Source organism: Alexandromys fortis, unplaced genomic scaffold (genome assembly GCF_014885135.2).
Source record: "Alexandromys fortis isolate MF-2015 unplaced genomic scaffold, M_Fortis_MF-2015_v1.1 scaffold_31, whole genome shotgun sequence".
NCBI lineage: Eukaryota > Metazoa > Chordata > Mammalia > Rodentia > Cricetidae > Alexandromys > Alexandromys fortis.
In genome coordinates this window covers 6,308,743-6,326,659 of record NW_026067974.1, presented here as the reverse complement: position 1 = coordinate 6,326,659, position 17,917 = coordinate 6,308,743, and the positions used below count along the sequence as shown (strand labels likewise).

Below are 17,917 nucleotides of genomic sequence, written 5' to 3'. Positions count from 1 at the left end.
GAAATGGAAAACTACCAGTGAAAGACATTACAGAAAACGTGAGCAGACGGAAAGCTGTTTTGTGTCCGTGGATTTTAAAACTTAATGTTGTTGAAATTTTCCATGCTACCCAAAGTGATCTACATATTGAAAGAAATTCCTGTCAATTTTCCAACGATACATTTACAAAATGGAGAATGAGCTGAGTGGTGGTGGCGCACACCTTTAATCCCAGCACTCGGGAAGCAGAGGCAGGCGGATCTCTGTGAGTTCGAGGCCAGCCTGGTTTATAGGAGCTAGTTCCAGGACAGGCTACAAAGCTGCAGAGAAACCCTGTCTCAAATAACCAGGAAAAGGAAAAAAAAAAAGGGACACATGAGCTCAGACCTGGAGTATGTCGTATAGCTGTTTTATGGTTGAATTGCTTTGTAAGTATCTAAGTGCTTGGCAAAATCACTCATTTACCAACAGGAGTTTGTTAAATAATTATATGACCTGGAACTATTTCAGACAGTAGACTGTCAAAAAGCCCCTCCCAACACGAATCCCGGAGTCATGTCTGTGCTCACAAAAGGCCCAGCTCCCCACTTTGTTGCCCAGTCAGGGCTCCTCTACTTCAACACTCTGTTCTGGGGCCTTCTCTTGGGCTTCCCTGCCTGCTGCTGTGTATGCAGCAAACCGGCAAGAGCATACCCCAGTGCTCTGCCCTTGAGAAGCATCCTTCCCTTAGTTCTCACAGTGATGGCGGTACCACGAGCTATGATTATTACCTTTTGGCAATGCCTGCCTGAGGCCCTGCTGCCCTCAAGGAAGTAGAATTTAAGGTCAGCCAGCCAGACTGACATCAGAGCCCAGGTCTTCAGCCTATTAAGTCCCCTTTTCTATAGACTCCAAATGGAAGATGTGTGTGTGTGTGTGTGTGTGTGTGTGTGTGTTGCCTAGCCCATTTCCTTCTGACTGGTTTCTGACCCCAGAGTCAGGGTTTCTCTGCATAGCCCAGGCTATCCTAGAACTCACTCTGTAGACCAAATTGGCCTCTAACTCACAGAGATCCACAGGTCACTGTTACCGAGTTCGGAGATTAAAGGCGTGCGCCATCACTGCCTGGCTTCCTTCTGGCTATCTTTTCAAACTCTCTCCTTGCCCCCTTGCGTGTCCATCCAGCCTCCCACTGGCCTGGAGGATGGGGTCTCGAGGGCTGCACAAGGAACAATCAGCCTCCGTGACTTTTCCTTCCCTGCTGCAGCCTTGCAAGATGCAGATGAGGAGGTGCTGTTGGTTGAAGACACGCTCAGCACCCACACAGACCTGACGGACAATGAGCCATCCATGTACGAGGTCCGCAAGCAGTTCATGAGGTAAGTTCCCGAGAGTTCTCAAGTCCCCCTGAAGGCTACATCAGGGCCACCAAACCCCAGCAAGTAGGATACAAATGGACATTGTCTCTGACACTCAAATCCTGGGAGCGTGTCTGTGGTCCCCTACCTGGGAGCATGTCCGTGGTCCCTCACCTGGGTCTGACCAGCTGCTTCCACAGACAGATGAGCTCCATGTCTTCAGAAGGGGAGACCCAGAACCGGCCTGTGCCCAAGAGACACACGAATCCATCAGAGAAGGAGATGCAGGTGATGAAGGCCAAGAAGACTGGCGCACTAATCACAGAGGAGACGGCCGAGACAGGCAACGTGAGTCGAGTGGGCATGGGCTGGAGATGGTGGTCGGATCCCTAGGGCATGTAGAGATTGTGTGGGCACTCTTTTCAGGTGAAGATGAACGTGTTCTGGGATTATGCCAAGTCTGTGGGGCTCTACACCACGCTAGCTATCTGTCTCCTGTATGCGGGTCAAAGTGCAGCAGCCATTGGGGCCAATGTGTGGCTCAGTGCCTGGAGCAATGATGCGGTGGTAGACGGCCGGCAGAACAACACCTCCCAAAGGCTAGGTGTCTACGCTGCCCTAGGAATACTACAAGGTGAACCTACTGGGGTTCCCAGAAGGGGCTCCCTCATCCCTTCTCTCCTTTGCTGACTCCCCAAACCACAGAACCATATACCCCTGTCTCAGAGCCTCCCTAATTCCACCTGGGGCATCCCAAGTCTCATTCTGCCCCTCTGTCCTGCCTCCCTTGCAGTCAGTGACAGTAAGTGACTCATCTCCTACCTCTCCTAACAAGGGCTCCTGGTGATGCTGTCAGCCTTCACCATGGTGGTCGGCAGTGTCCAGGCTGCCCGCCTGCTGCATGCAGCTCTGTTGCACAACAAGATTCGTTCGCCGCAGTCCTTCTTTGACACGACGCCCTCGGGCCGCATCCTCAACCGTTTCTCTAAGGACATATATGTCATCGATGAGGTTCTGGCCCCCACCATCCTCATGTTATTCAATTCCCTCTTCATATCCATCTCCACCCTTGTGGTCATCGTGGCCAGTACGCCGCTCTTCCTTGTGGTTGTTCTGCCTCTGGCTGTGCTCTACGGCTTCGTGCAGGTGACAGCGAGGGTGGGTGGGGACACCACGTGGGGCAGGTGGAGCTCTAGAGCGGTCACGGAGTGTTGGAGCTCACGGTGGGGGTGGCGGGAGGGGGCTCTGATTGGACCAGGCACTTTTGTAGGCTAGGTTGTGGTTGGATTGGATCGGGGACTTGGGTCAGTTGCTTCCCTTCCTTGAAACTTCCTTATCTAACCTGTAAAATAGACTCTTCGAATCTAATTCGTAGGGATGATGAAATGTGTTGTTTATAGACTGACAGCCATGGGCCCTTTCCAATTGGCTGTTATTTATTTATTTAGTTAGTTATTTAGTTATTTAGTTATTTATGTGGGGGTGTGTACTCATACACGTTTGTGCATGCGCACAAGTGTGTGTGCATTTGTGGAGGCCAGAGGTCAATGCTGAGTGTCTCCCTCAAACACTCTCCACCTTATTTTCTGGGACAGAGTCTCTCATTGGATGCAGAGCTCACCTTTCCAGCTAGGCTGACTGCCCAATGAGCATCAAGGATCTGCCTGCCTCTGCCTGCCCTGTGCTGGGGGTTACAGGTGTGCACCGCCATGCCTGGATTTCCATGTGGGTGCTGGGAAACCTTAACTCAGGTCTTCATGCTGGTGTGGCCTGCCCTCTACTGCATGAGCCACCTCCTCAGTCCCCCACACCTATTGGCATTATCTGAGTAAACCGCTGTAAACAGTTCTAGAGACGCCGTCCTACGGATGCATACTTAGACATGTACATGCGGATGCATACTTAGACATGTACATGCGGATGCATACGTAGACATGTACATGCGGATGCATACGTAGACATGTACATGCGGATGCATACTTAGACATGTACATGTTATCTGTGTTGCTCTGCATTCAGAGGCAGCTCATTGTAGGGGCTCATGATCACTGGGATCTTTCTCTTCAGGGAGGTGATCAGCCCACAGCCCCCTAGGTAAGGAGTCTTCTGTGAGCCAGTCCTGGGCAGGCCTGGCTATCTTTGACCCACAGAATACAGGCTAGAAAATGAAGGCAGAACCATGCTTTTGTGGGGTTATTACCCTTAAGTGACTAGGAAGAGATGGTAAGAGAAACTTTTTCAGGAAAAAAAAAGATATGAAATTATTTTTGCAGTCATTTGTCTGTGAGCACATGTCTAAGTGGAGCAAGAAATCTCATCACTTGGGAAACTAAGCAAGATAGTGTCATAGTCCGTAAAAGATGATGAGATAGGAGGTCACAGGGAATCAGGGAGAGCTTCCTGGACGAGTCGGGCTGACTGGCTGAGCGAATCTGGTCAGAGGGGAAGAGTATAAGTCTGGAATCCGTTCTACAAGGAAACGCAGGAAAGGCCATCGAGGTCTCGTGAGAAGAGCAGGAGGAGGAAGTGCAGGGAATTGTTTGGAAGACGTGCAGGACTGAGTTGTGGTTTGACATCCCTGACTGGAGTTCTCTTTCTCTTCCGGGTCAGCGCTTCTATGTGGCCACATCCCGGCAGCTGAAGCGACTGGAATCCATCAGCCGTTCACCTATCTTCTCCCACTTTTCGGAGACTGTAACGGGCACCAGTGTCATCCGGGCCTATGGCAGAATTGAAGACTTCAAGGTCCTCAGCGATAGAAAGGTGGACACCAACCAGAAAAGCTCCTACCCCTACATCGCCTCCAACCGGTCAGGAGCCTCCCTTTCCCCTACAGGTGCCCGCAGGCTCTCTATGGTTCTAGGGGGCCTCCAGCACCCCCTGCCTTTGTTCATTCCCCTCTATTGGTCCCTACAGATGGCTGGGTGTCAACGTGGAGTTCGTGGGGAACTGCGTGGTGCTCTTTGCCGCCCTGTTTGCGGTGATCGGGAGAAACAGCTTGAATCCAGGGATCGTGGGTCTTTCTGTGTCCTATGCCCTACAGGTAAGGTGGGACCATTGACACTAGGCAGGGCCACCACTGGGCCAGAGAACACACAGGACTCCCAAGCCATCTGCTGAGTGCACGCCTCCACTTCACAAGCAGATCAGTCAGGCACGGGAAGACGCTGCCAACCAGGGAGTGTGCTGTAGTCCGGGGAGGTCTCCCTGGCAGGAAGAAGAAAGTGTGACAAGAAGCATGGGGATGTCGTTCATTGGCAATGCACTTACCTAGTATGTGCAAGGTCCTAGGTTCAAATCCAAGCACAGGAAGGAAGGGAGGGAGGAGAGAAGGGAGGGAAATGGCCAAGAGCTTGGAGGAGTTTCTGTACTCTGAGGTGCTAGAGAAATGATCTTGGAACTTGGCCCAAACAGAACTGTCATGTCTGGACAAGATGTAGGTCAACCTGACTGAGGTCTGAACGTGGGGCACTGTCGGGCCAGACCACATGGATATGGTGCATGCCTGCAGGGAAGCTACAGCTGACCTCTGTATCCTTCTTCTTCACTGAAGAACCAACCAACTGCAGATAGAAAACCCTTGAAAAGGCTGGGAATGATGGTGCATGCCTGGAATCCTAGCTCCTGGGGCAGGAGGATGGCTGTGAATTCAGTGCCAACCTGAACTATATAGTGAGACCTTTTCTCAAAACAAAGCAGAATTAAAAACCTCCCCCCCCAAAAAACAATCTGACAAAATATTCTAGAAACTTCTACCAAAAAAAAAAGCAGAAAATAAACAAACAAGATGACTTCACGGAGCCTCTGAATGCATGTAACCGAAGTGGCGTGTAGGCTTTGTGTTAGGTACCTGAAGTAATCTAGACGCCATTCACAGCATTCGGGAGGGTGTGGGTAGGTTTCATGTAAACAATAAGCCATTTTATGTGAAGGACCTGAGCATCTGCGGACTTAGGTATATTCAAGGGTGTCCAGAAGCAATGCCCTGTGGATGTGGAGGAGTAAACAGATGAGGTGACTTGAGCCTAGGATTGGAGGTCACCCTGACACCAGCTTGCATGGTCTAAGAGTTATACAAGCTGCAAATGGGATTTTTTGTAAAGCTGACCACATTGTCTGGGCCTCAGGTGGCTCAGATCTGAACGCACTGGTAAACAGAAAGCGATGCTGACAGGGCCTGTCTGCTCGCACCTTAATATGCATGTGACTCATTTGGAGACCTTGTTAAAATGTTCGTTCTCATTCACAAGCTTCCGTTCTCAGCTGGAGCTTGGATTCTGCATTGCTGGCAAGGCTCTTGGTAACCCAGGACAGACCCTGGACTGGCTCCACTGACATATTCTGGGATCATGGTAGGAGTGGAGAGCCTTGGGCCTATGGACTCACGCACTGCGTTTGACAGGGCGCTCCAAGAAGTCTAATACGTATCAAAGTTGGAGGCGCACTGAGTGAGATTTTCCTCCACTGAGTCTGCACTGCCACCGCCTGAGGCACGGCTGTGATTAGAGGCCTCGTCAGTACTCACCTGTAGGTCTTAGAAAGGACAGATCAGAGAAGAAAGCTCCTGCTGGGCCTCTCCCATAACACAGTTCCTTTACTCAGGTAACCTTGGCTTTGAATTGGATGATACGAATGATGTCAGACTTGGAATCTAATATCATAGCCGTGGAGAGAGTGAAGGAATACTCCAAGACTGAGACCGAGGTGAGTTCCAAGATGAGCCCTGCAGCAGAAGGTACCCGATGACTTGAGGAAGGCTGCTTGGTGGCCTGTCATCGCTGTGCGTCAAGGACAGCTGTTTAAGTGGCTTCCACCCATCCATCCATCCACTCTCAGAATATAAGGCTACAGGTAGAGGGCTCAGAGTTCAGCAAAAGATTCTGAGCCAGGGGGAGACACAAGGCATGTAGATGGCAAGGCTCTGGGGCTACACACATCTGGGGTGATCCTGGAGCAAGTGAGCTTCAGAGAATGGGCAAGTTTTGACAGGTGAGATGAAGTAGGGGTGGGGCAGGGGAAAGATGAGCATCGCAGTCAAAGAAACAGAGGTGGAACAGTATGCCTCCCCTTCTTTGGTAGGGGGAGGTTTCGAGACAGGGTTTCTCTGTGTAGCCCTGGCTGTCCTGGAACCCACTCTGTAGACTAGGCTGGCCTTGAACTCAGAGATCCATCTTTCTTTCCCCCGCCCCCGCCCCAAATGCTGGGATTAAAGGCATACACCACCACCACCACCAGAATTGTTCTCTCCTGGGTGGGTACAGATTGTTCTCCAAAGAGGATGTGGTTCAGACCTCTTCGTGCCCAGAAGCTGCACCACCTCTGAGCTCTTAGTGTCAAGCAGCCCATTTTTTTGATCTCCATCCCTGTGTTGCAGGGCTCCAGTCCTCTGCCCTCTATGAGATTCCAGCACTGTGACCTGCCTTTGTTCCCCCCCCCCATCAACTCCTGTCTTTCTCACTTTCCCTGTTCAGCCTGGACTCTATGCTCCCTAAAGAGAGGCTCTCAACCTGTCCCTGTCTCTGCCTACAAACCCCCACCTTATCTGAGCCCCCTTGTCCATGTCATACCTGCGCAGAGCAGCTAATGTGAGCTGGAGAACGACATCACTAATGTCATAACCACCCTCCACATCTGGTATCCCTGCTTCGCTTCGCTGAGAACTATGTGCTCCCACTTTCAAAACGGTCTCTTCAGAACATTCTCTGTCCTCAAACCACATCTGCGTGTTGTGATATTTTGTTTTGGTTTTAACAAATAAAGCTTGCCCGAAGATCAGAGAACAGAGCTAAGTCACTAGAGGCCAGGCGGTGATGACTCGTGCTTTTAATCCTAGTACTAGGGAGGTGAAGACAGGAAGGGAGAGGGCTGGGCAGAGAGGGGACTATAAGGCTGGAGGAGACAGGAACTCAGATGCAGTCTGGAGATGCAGTCTGAGGATGCAGTCTGAGGATGCAGTCAGAGGATGCAGACTGAGGAGGCAGTTTGAGGATAGGACCACCTCTTTGGTCTAAGCATCGGTAGAGGTCTCTCTAATGCTTGGTCGCTCTGCTTCTCTGATCTCTCAGCTTTCACCCCCTAATATCTGACTCCAGGCTTTTATTAAGAACAATTAGAATTTGTGCTGCCTCTGTTCTCTGTGCTCAACCCTCCACCTTGCCTGACCCTTCCTTCCGTGAGAAAATAGGTTAAAGATGATGTGAACTCCCTTCACCTTCAGCTCTTCAGTGCTGCCTGGGCAGCATCCTCCTCCTCCTCCTTCCTTTCTCTTTGAGCTGATGTTTTCCCTTCTCGTTTCATAGTCCAGCCCCTCGGCTTCTATCAGATCGTGTGCTATAGACTATGGCTTCCTCCACTAGACCATTTGTCTTGCTCCCTCTGTTGGATGATTCTCATCTATGTTCACCTTCTATTCTAGACACAAACAACTCCCACCCCACTTTCCCCTGCAACACATTGCCTCAGTTCTCAGCTTTCCTTTGTTGTGAAGTCTGCTTTTTTTTTTTTTTCGGGACAGGATTTCTCTGTGTAACAGTTCTGGCTGTCCTGGAACTAACTCTGTAGACCAGGTTAGCCTCAAACTCACAGAGATCCGCCTGCCTCTACCTCCCAAGAGCTGGAATTAAAGGCATGCGCCACCACTACCCATGAAGTACGTTTTAAGCTGTGATCTACACAGGCTTTACTTCTTCCTTACCTTGGCCCGTGCCTGCTGGAGCCTGCTTTAGCCTGCTTCCCACGAAAACAGCTCACTCGTGATTTACCTGGCAAGTCTGTTCTCCTAGAAGTGCCCAATGAGACCCTTTGAAACTCCACTGGGAACTGGGCATGGTGGTGCAGTCTTTTAATCCCAGCACTAGGAAGGCAGAGGCAGGAGGACCTCTGACTTCAAGCCCAGCCTGGTCTACTGTGATAACTTTTTCAGTAAAGTGCGGAACAAACATGCCCAGAGTCCTGGGTTCTATTGCTGAATATCAAATAAACCTGGCCTGGTGGTTGGTGCCTGTAAGCCCAGCACTTGGGAAGGAATTCAGAGTACCAGCCCCTGTACTGCAGAATGCAAACAGCAAACAGCGTCCCCTTGTCTGTCGTTTCTTTCCTCTAGACAGCCACTTGCCTTGACCCCTCTATCACCTCCTTCAGGTTACTGCTGTCACCCCTTCCAGGAAGCCTTCTTGAATAATGCATAGAAGAGCAACCCCAGACTCTTCTGGTCCCAAGCCCCCGCCATTTGTTTCGCTATAGAGACTTGCTGATGTATAAACCATGCACCCTTGTATATGCTGGAATGCAAGCCTCCTAGAAGGAGAGCTATGTCTCATTGGTGACACATAGTAGTAAAGAATGAATAAAGGTGATGAAAGGAGGTGCTAAAGCAGGCAGGAAGCAAACCTCAGAGATCTGTAACAGATTGGTAGGGGCAGGACAGAGAGGTTCTGGAGTTAGCATTTGGGGGAATGAAATAAAAGAGAAAAGGCTGGGGGCGTGGCCCAGTGGTAGCCTGTTTGCCTGGCACATGTGAGCCCCTGGGTTCCATCAAAGGATAAAGGAATTCATTGAACCACAGGGTGTCAGGCCTCCCCATCAGGGACCATGGTGGATGAGGATTGAGGTGTCTGGAGAAAGATGGGGCTGAGCAGCGGGAGAGGGATTGAACAGGTGTGGTTACCCTGATGAAACCGTAAGAACCCAACTGTCTCCTGCTAGGCCCCCTGGGTGATAGAGGGCAACCGTGCTCCAGAAGGCTGGCCCACACGTGGGGCAGTGGAGTTCCGGAACTATTCAGTGCGGTACCGTCCGGGCCTTGAGTTGGTGCTGAAGAACCTGACCCTGCGTGTGCAGGGTGGCGAGAAGGTACTGGTGCCTGGGGACCTTGCCACATCCCTTGTGGGGAGAACATGGATGCTGGAACTGGCTATCCATTGGGGTGCTGACAGAAACCTAGAGATGCCCCCGACAACCTTTCCCATGCCCCACAGGTAGGCATTGTGGGCCGTACTGGGGCTGGCAAGTCTTCCATGACTCTCTGCCTGTTCCGAATCCTGGAGGCCGCAGAGGGTGAGATCTGCATCGACGGACTCAACGTGGCACACATTGGCCTCCATGACCTGCGTTCTCAGCTCACCATCATCCCCCAGGTAAGAACCTGCTGATCCTGCTCCTCCTTGCACCCCTCTCCCAAACCCTGAAACTTCAAGAACTTAAGAACTGAGCCCTGGGGCCTGCTTGGAGAGAGGCCTCCACAGAGGGGAGCAGAGAGAGTCAACACAAGAGCCACCCAGGCACAGATCTGGAAGGGCAGACACCTCAGCCAGTCAGGACTGCCCTTGGGCTCCTGAACTAGCACGTGGGAAGGACCCCAGGCTCCTCCCAGCACAGCAGGGCCGGAGGTTTCCTGTTTTTCTCTCCTGGATGCACCGTTCCCAGTGGCACAGCCTTTCCTGGATCCTTAGGGTGTTTTTCTGCCAAGTAGACACTTCGGAAGCAGATTAGTGGCCCTGCTTCCTGCCTCAGGCAGGGGACTTAGCGACTGGCCAGGCTGAGGTTTATCACTCCCCCACAGATAGCTTTGTTATCTCCCTGGTAATGTCCCCCTTCTGGAAGACTAGGGACAGAGCAGAGAGCTGCTGCCTGGTCACTTTCCTTTCCCTGCTCCTGAGGTTCCCTCTAGGGTATAAGCTATTTCTCCCTGATTTTATGTCACCAGGACCCCATCCTGTTCTCGGGGACCCTGCGCATGAACCTGGACCCCTTTGGCCGTTACTCAGAGGAGGACATCTGGAGGGCCCTGGAGCTGTCCCACCTCCATGCCTTTGTGAGCAGCCAGCCAGCAGGCTTGGACTTCCAGTGCTCAGAGGGTGGGGATAATCTCAGGTAGGAATGGGGCTGGACGTGTCAGGAATGCTGCCCCCAACTGGGGGTCCTGTGGGTGCTGGGCAGAATCCTGATGAGCCCCTAATCCACGCAGGCATGCGCCTCAGCCGGGGCTGCACAGGGATGTTATTTCCTATGGAGTATATCCTTGAAGGCACATGGCGCTTCCTCAGACTGCTCACACAAGACTCCCTTGGCAGTTTAGGAAACAAACTCAGAGAGGGCAGGGGATTAGCCAAAGTTGCACAGCTAAGAGAAGGCATACCTGGGATTTGAACCAGCTCTGGTTCTCATCTAATTCTACTCCAGTGACATTCAGATGGAACAGTCCCACCCTTGTTGGAATCTTCTGGGCTCCAGGGTCATGTATGTACCTGTGGCACAAGTGAGAGGAAGCCTATGTGCTCTGGAAAGCTAAATATGTCTGCCAGGAGGGAGGCAGTCAGATCAGGAATATACAAAGTAGGTTCTCTGTATTCCCTGTGCCCCCTCCAGACCGTTAGGTTCCACATCCCGAGCCTCTGGGCTGTGTGGTCCAGAGATCAGCAATCTGTTCCTACTGAGTCAAAAACCTCAAGATACCTAGATTTTTCTTTTGTATTCTGTTTGAGTTTGTTTCTGGTGCTAGATTCACCAATGCTAGGCAAGCTCTTTACTACTAAGTCATGTTCCTAGTCCTAACTGTGTGATTTAGGGCAAGTTGCTTAACCATTCTGTGTCTCTTTTACATTCACTATATAAATAGGGATAATAATAGTCTATGCCTGCTTGCATTGCATTTCCTGATAATAATGTAATATGAGGCTGGAGCGGTGGCTCAGTAGTGAAGAGCAATGGCTGCTCTTCCAGAGGACCCGGGTTCAATTCCTAGTACCCACATGGCAGCTCACAACTTGCTGTAACTCCAGTTGCAGGAAATCTAACCTCATTTTTGGCTTTGGTAGGCACTGCACACATATAAGTACACAGACATACATGCAGGCAAAATATACACACACACATATATATAATAAACACTTATAATTCAAGCTACACACACATACATATAATTATATTTTTTTTCTAGTAGTCATATTAATAGGCAGTAGTGATACCCCTTCTCAAGAAAGGCATGGACCAGTGAGGTAGCTCAGTAGAGTAGGATGCTTACCACACAAACCTGGAGACCTGAGTTCAATCCTTGGAACCAAGGTAAAAGTAGGAGAGAATCGACTCTACAAAGTTATCCTCTGACCTCCACATTTGCACACACACACACACACACACACACAGACCTTATATACACATAACTACATATACACACAAAGAGGCATGCACACATAATAAAAATAATACTGATGATAACAAGAGAGGCAAACAAACAAGGATAAACAGGTGGATTAATTAATTAATTTGGGGCTAGAGAGATGACTTGGTGGTTAAGAACACTTGCTGCAGGGTTGGAGAGATGACTCAGAGGTTAAAACAGTTGCTGCTCTTCCAGAGGGTCAGAGTTTGGTTCTCAGAACTCACATCAGGTGGTTCATGCCTGCCTGTAGATTCAGCTCCAAGGGACCCAGTTCCCTCATCTGACCTCCACAGGCACACACACAACACACACACACAACACACACATGGCATATAGTCACACAGACACACAAGCATACACATAAATAAAAACACATCTTTTAAAAAGTTAATTTTCTTACCTCATTTTTTGGGACAGGCTCACAATGTAGTTCAGATTAGCCTAGAACTTAAAGTAATCCTGCTTTAGTTTCCTGAGGAATACTAGAATTATAGGGGTATGCCACCATACCGGGTAGAATATATATTTCTAAAAATGTGTTTGTTTAGTGGCACTCATGTGTAGAACAATTTACAAGAGTTAGTTCTCTCTTTTCTTTTTCTTTCTTTTTTTTTTTTTTTGATTTTTTTCAAGACAGAGTTTAGCTGTAGCTTTGTAGACTAGGCTGGCCTATAAACTTACAGAGATCTGCCTGCCTTTGCTACCGAGTGCTGGAATTAAAGGCGTGTGCCATCTTGCCCAGCCAGTCCTCTCTTTCTAAAATTGGGTTACAGGAATCAAATTCATGCCATCAGGCTGAATGGCAAGTGTCTTTATCCACTGAACCATCTAACTGAATAGGCCTTGGAATAAATTCTAAAAGCATATTTTATCTAGCCCAATGTATCTAAAATAATAGTCAATGTGTCATCAATATAAAAGCTAGTAGGTGGTATATGTCTATCATCTCAGACCTTGGGAGGCTGAAACAGGAGGATTATCTTAATTTTAAGGCCAGTCTGGGCTACATCACAGTTCCTTATCTTTAAAGAAAAAAAAAAAGCCTGGTGGTGGTACATGTTATTACACAGAGAAACCCTGTCTCGAAAAGTCAAAAAAAAAAAAAAAAAAGAAGTTATCATGGATATTTTTTTCCACAGAAGTTTAAAATCCTGTATGTATTTTCCATTTTCTTTTTGTTGTTTTGTTTGTTTGTTTGTTTGTTTTTTCAAAATAAGGTTTCTCTCTGTATCCCTGAAAGTCCTGGAACTCACTGCGTAGACCAGGCTGACCTTGAACTCAGAGATCTGCCTACCTCTGTCTCCCAAGTGCTGGGATTAAAGGCGTTCACCACCGCTACCTGGAGGTTATTTGTTTTTTGAGACAGGGACTCTCTAGTCGTAGCCCCAGCTGTCCTACAACTTGCTGGACTAGAACTCACAGAGATCTCTCTCCCTCTACTTCTGCCTCTGCCTCTGCCTCTGCCTCTGCCTCTGCCTCTGCCTCTGCCTCTGCAGCCTCTCCCTCTGCCTCCTGAGGTGATATACCACACCTGGCTGTATTTTCCATTTGCAGCATAGCTCTGTCCAGAATAGCTACAATTCAAGTATGAAAGAGCCAGATGTGCCCAATCAGTGGTTTCACTTTGAAGGGAGCAATCCTGGGCCAGTTCCGCTGAGAAGCACTTAGCCCGTGTGCACTCCTGTGGAGTGTCAACGAGTTCTCTGCCCTTTCTGCCCTCTCTTTTTTTCCTTACTCTTTCCTTTGGGTGCTGGGGTCGAACCCAAGACCTTGCACATGCTCAGAAACACTTCACCGTGCCCTACATTCCTAACCCTTCGTTTTCCTCCTTATATTCAGGACATACTCATGTTTCAAAACTTGAAACAAACAAACAAAAGGTCACATCTGCCCAGTGCTTAATGTTTTGCAGTATTCAAAGTCGTCTGGCCTCCACCATCTCATTTCAACTCTTCTGCTGCCCTGTGGGCTGGAAATAGAAACGGAATTACTTGCCCAAAACTGCCTGGCCAGGCAGAGGCAGGGCAGGGGCCTTAAGGAGATGTGAGATTTTGTCCCCATCACTTCTCTTCCTTCATCACAAGGCTTCCTCAAACAGAAAACAGGTGGTGCAGGCCCAGTGACACATACCTGTAGCCCCAGCTACTTGAGGCAAGAAAATTGAAAGTTCAAGGTTAGCCTTGGCTGGATGGAGATGTAGTTCTTGCTTAGTGGATGTGAGGTCTGGACTGAATTCCCAGTACAACCCCTCTACCCCCTACCCCTCAAAAAAAAAAAAACCACGCAGTAAGGATAACTGTGTACCTTTGATCGGCTTCTACTTACATAACTACATGCTGTATGGCTGGCAGCAGTATGGGCTCTCCAGCTTCTGTCTCTAGAGCTCCTAGCTGCTTGCTAGTCCCCAGCACTTCCCCAAGAGCATCTGTAGCCCTTCACACCAACCTCAGAGACAGAAACGGTCCCTCCTCCTCCCTCAGTGAGCTTGTGGTCACTTTAAGTATAACCTGCAGCCTGTGCCAGGCCCACCATTAATCAGCCCTGAGTTCTATCTGGCAGCTCGTTCTGCTGCCAGATCCTTCATTAGTTGCGGGAAGAGGCCAGGGAGGGAGGCCGGTCTTTACTTTGGCTGTGACTCACCCCTCTGGGAAGGGTTGAGGTATTTGTCCTTGAGTGTGTGTGTGTGTGTGTGTGTGTGTGTGTGTGTGTGTGTGTATGGGGGAGAGGGGGTGTGCTGTGGCCTCTGTGGTTGGGAACACAGCCTGGCTTTGTTTACTGGTTCTGGCTTTCAAGGCTGGAGGTTGAAGATAAGGATCCACCCTCCTGATTTAAGTGAAGAAAGATGGGGAGTCCCCAGGTCCCTCCCTTCCTTGCCTCCCAAATAGAACCGTGCTCTCTCTTCCCTGTGTGGGTAGGAGATGGCTGCCAGAACGGTCTAATCATAGTTTAGCAAGATGGCGTGAGTGGCTTGTATGCAAATATCCGGGAAGCACAGTCCCAGTATGTTCTTACTATCGCGTCTGAATGACTGACGATACGAGGTAAAGACACTGTGGCGATAGTTGAGGAATGTGGTCTGGAAGGGAACTGAGAAAGAGACCTGAGAATACATACAGCAGAGCTCTCGCAGTGATGCTTGGCTCTGGGTCTGGCCCTCCAGGTCCCTCATGATAGTACAAAGCCTTCTCCCTGCTCCTAGAGGGCTGTGGCAGAACCAGGAAAGAGAAACAGTCCTGGGCTGCTGAGAGGAAGTAGAGGCAAACAGGTTGGAAACAAGGCCGGGAAGGTAGCCTGGATACCTCTCTGGCAACTCCTGCCTTCTTTCTCAGTGTTGGCCAGAGGCAGCTCGTGTGCCTGGCCCGAGCCCTGCTCCGCAAGAGCCGCGTCCTGGTTTTAGACGAGGCCACTGCTGCCATTGACCTGGAGACCGATGACCTCATCCAGGGCACCATCCGTACCCAGTTTGAAGACTGCACTGTATTGACCATTGCCCACCGGCTCAACACAATCATGGATTACAACAGGTGGGTCATGGAAAGCCAGGGGTGGTGAGGGTATCTGTGGCTATCACCTGGGAGATTGGAAGAGGCAGGGCCAATGAAAGTATCTAAACATGAGACTCTTGGAATTGGCTATGGCATGGGAGTCCAGGATAGGGTTCCCAAGTTATGCTTAAGAGGCAGAACAGAGCAGGGTTAATTGGGTTCAGTGATATCTGCAAAGGCACAGGGTCCTTGCGGAATTACCAACAAGTGGGACTGTACACCAGGCTCCCTAGACATTGGAAAGGGCATGGACTGCCTCCGTGCTCCTTGCTGTGAATGGGAAAGGGGAGGGGAATGGCTCCTCAGGTCCCATCCAAGCTTGCTGGTGGAGTGTTTACATGACTATCACTTCATCCGCATCTCACCACCGCCTGTGGGGGACACACAACAGGTCACAGGGAATGAGAGAAAGTTGCTTGGGAGGTACATGACAGCTTCCTGGGTCCCATCCTTGGTGACTAGACCCTAACAGTGCCCGGAAGAGCGGATACTTGTGAGAAAGGCATGGTGTCTGAGCCAGAGTGCTGAGACTGATTGTTGTGGGACTGTGGGTCACTCGTGAAGCTTCTCTGGGCTGTTCCATGTCTTTCGGAACTGCTGCTGTAAGGAGTCAGCGAAATTATGTTTAAACTTAAGGGAACACCGAGAAATGTCAGCTTGCTCCCCAGTCCCCATAAAGCCTATGTATTGTGGTTCCCTTAGCAATCATTCTTCCTAGAGTGAGAAAGACAGCATTGCCCTCGGCATCTCATGGCTTCCTTGGGTAGGGGGATGAGTCATCCGAGGCTTTCTCTTGGAAGTGTCCCCATGCAGCCAGCAGGATCTGGGGAGGGGACGCCTGATGCTACCCTGTGTGTGTCCCATCCTTACCCTATTCCTAGCCCCCACTCCCATTTAGGACCCCACTGGGAAAAGAATGCAGGCAGGCTGCAAGAGCTGGGCTCTGCCTCTGAGGAGAGATGCGGGGCTGAGAGGATCTTCCCAGATCCATGCCCCAGCAGCCCTAGGGTGGGAGGTTCGGGGCCACCGTGGGGGGTGGGAGTTCACTCATTCTGAAAGGGCAGGCAGAAATTAATCAGAGAGTCAGGTTACAGAGCCTGTAATTAGAGCCCACAGGAAGTAAGCAGGGATTCCTGTGTGCAAGCAGAGAAGTCAGTCTACACGGGGTGGCAGGGCCTTCTCTTCTAAGGAAGGGCAGTGCCAGGTGGACCCAAAGGATGGGGAAAGGGTGAGAGAGGAGAAGAGAGGAAGGGATGGGGTGAAGGCCTCAGAAATAGAGGCAGCAGAGCTCCAAGGCAGGGAGTACCGAGGCTAGAGAGTGGAGCCGGAGAGAAGAACCAGCCCCCAAAGCTGTTCTTGAAGACCGTGCAGATTCAGTTGGTCTTCATGTTAAGGGCCAGGAGACGCCATTGGAGGCTGAGTTTGGAAAACAGCCTCCCGGCCCAGGTTTGGACAGGGGCCAGGTAGTAACATGCACTCCTTCCCAGAACACAAATGTAGGAGCCCAGCAGGTGGAGATCAGAAAGCAACCTGCCCCTCTCACAAAGGAGTCTCTCTCCAGGCTTGGGGGCCCCTGACCCTCCCACCTTACCCTGGTACAGCTGCCTATGGGTCTTCTGCCAGGTGCCTGCTGTGTGTGGCTGATAGGAGAGGCTCTAACGCCAGGCTCGGGCTTGCCTGGGGTGGGGCAGTGGATCCATGCAGCAGCAGCAACAACAGCAGCAGCAGCCCAAGTCCCAGATTGCAGTGTTGGCCTCACTGCAGCCTGGTTTCCTGCCGTGTGCCTTTGTGAGCTGGCATAAAACAGATGGATGTCCACCGGGCCTACTGCAGGCCCGTGACTCCCTGCACACAGCCATCTGAACAGCCCTGCGACCCCAGCAAGAGGAAGGGCTCATTAGGGAAGGCTTTCCAAGCCCAGACTAGCAGAGATGAATAGGACTTTGTGTTTGATTCCTGACACTGCGCCGTGCACTAGGACAGCTAACAAAATAGCGAAAATAACCAGCCTCGCGAGTGTGCACGTGTGGCCTATCAGTTGCGCTAAGTGGGCTGGCTGAGTGGGTGGGCTGACATGTCACTGCGGAGCCTGAGCTGTACCCAAAGGGCAGGGCTGGCCTCCAGGGCTGGGTCTACACTGTTGGAGACCTAACTACTTATTCTCTTTTGGCTAGGGTCCTGGTCTTGGACAAAGGGGTAGTAGCTGAATTTGATTCTCCAACCAACCTCATCGCAGCTGGAGGCATCTTCTATGGGATGGCCAAAGATGCCGGACTCGCCTAGAATACATTCCAAGGGTTTCTTCCTTGTCTGAATTGTCAACTGCAGAATGGACTTGATGGCAATAAGTGGGGACATTTGTGACATTTATTATTTTATTATTATTATTCTGCAAGTTGCCTCCCAGACTAGCCATATTTATCACCGGAATGAGGAAGTGAGTGGGAATCTAGTTAAAAGTCTGGTTGAGACCAGCGCCTGGGTCTCCCGGCCTAGTCTACCATTAGTCCCATACTGCAGTTTTGGGTTTTGTTTGTTTATTTTTCAAGACAGGGTTTCTCTGTAGCTTTGACACCTGTCCTGGAGCTAACCCTTGTAGACCAGGCTGGCCTCGAACTCGATCCACCGGCCTCTGCCTCCTGAGTGCTGGGATTAAAGGCATGCACCACCAGCACCCGGCAATATGGACTGCAGTTTCGATTTGTTTTGTTTTGAGACCTCACTCCTGCCTCTACATTTTCATATTTTCCATTTTTTTTTTAAACAATCCCTCCTCCTCCTGGGTCAGGGACTGCTAGGTCAGGCTGTCTGCCCCAGGAATGGAGTTTCCGTATTGGTGCTGTCTGAATCCACTTCAGATAAGATACGTGTGAAATAAAACTGTGGTCAACAGCAGA

The 17,917-nt window shown here is 50.4% G+C and overlaps 1 protein-coding gene and 2 long non-coding RNA genes across 4 annotated transcripts in view; 1 reads left to right on the top strand and 2 right to left on the bottom strand.

The window, feature by feature from the left end:
- LOC126510214 (uncharacterized) overlaps positions 1-2,268 on the bottom strand; it is an 8,873-nt gene extending 6,605 nt beyond the window's left edge. Inside the window, exons 1-2 of the long non-coding RNA XR_007594338.1 lie at positions 2,139-2,268; positions 1,491-1,705 (exon numbers count right to left, since the gene is read on the bottom strand). This is a non-coding gene — a long non-coding RNA (uncharacterized lncRNA). The remainder of the gene's footprint in view (positions 1-1,490; positions 1,706-2,138) is intronic.
- Abcc3 (ATP binding cassette subfamily C member 3) overlaps positions 1-17,915 on the top strand; it is a 51,818-nt gene extending 33,903 nt beyond the window's left edge. Inside the window, exons 20-31 of one of the 2 annotated variants that reach the window (XM_050156658.1) lie at positions 1,226-1,337; positions 1,517-1,664; positions 1,743-1,950; positions 2,152-2,462; positions 3,927-4,126; positions 4,233-4,359; positions 5,919-6,020; positions 9,021-9,167; positions 9,293-9,451; positions 10,021-10,187; positions 14,805-14,999; positions 17,195-17,915. In XM_050156658.1, coding sequence (XP_050012615.1) covers positions 1,226-1,337; positions 1,517-1,664; positions 1,743-1,950; positions 2,152-2,462; positions 3,927-4,126; positions 4,233-4,359; positions 5,919-6,020; positions 9,021-9,167; positions 9,293-9,451; positions 10,021-10,187; positions 14,805-14,999; positions 17,195-17,303 — 1,985 coding nt within the window. In that variant the 3' untranslated portion in view covers positions 17,304-17,915. Of the gene's footprint in view, positions 1-1,225; positions 1,338-1,516; positions 1,665-1,742; positions 1,951-2,151; positions 2,463-3,926; positions 4,153-4,232; positions 4,360-5,918; positions 6,021-9,020; positions 9,168-9,292; positions 9,452-10,020; positions 10,188-14,804; positions 15,000-17,194 lie in introns of those variants that run through there. The other variant, XR_007594336.1, reaches the window with a different exon arrangement.
- LOC126510213 (uncharacterized) lies at positions 4,367-12,935 on the bottom strand. The gene is made up of 3 exons (XR_007594337.1): positions 10,453-12,935; positions 5,842-6,039; positions 4,367-4,523 (listed from the first exon to the last, which is right to left on the bottom strand). It is a non-coding gene; the product is annotated as an uncharacterized lncRNA (long non-coding RNA).
- Positions 17,916-17,917: the final 2 nt, after the last annotated feature.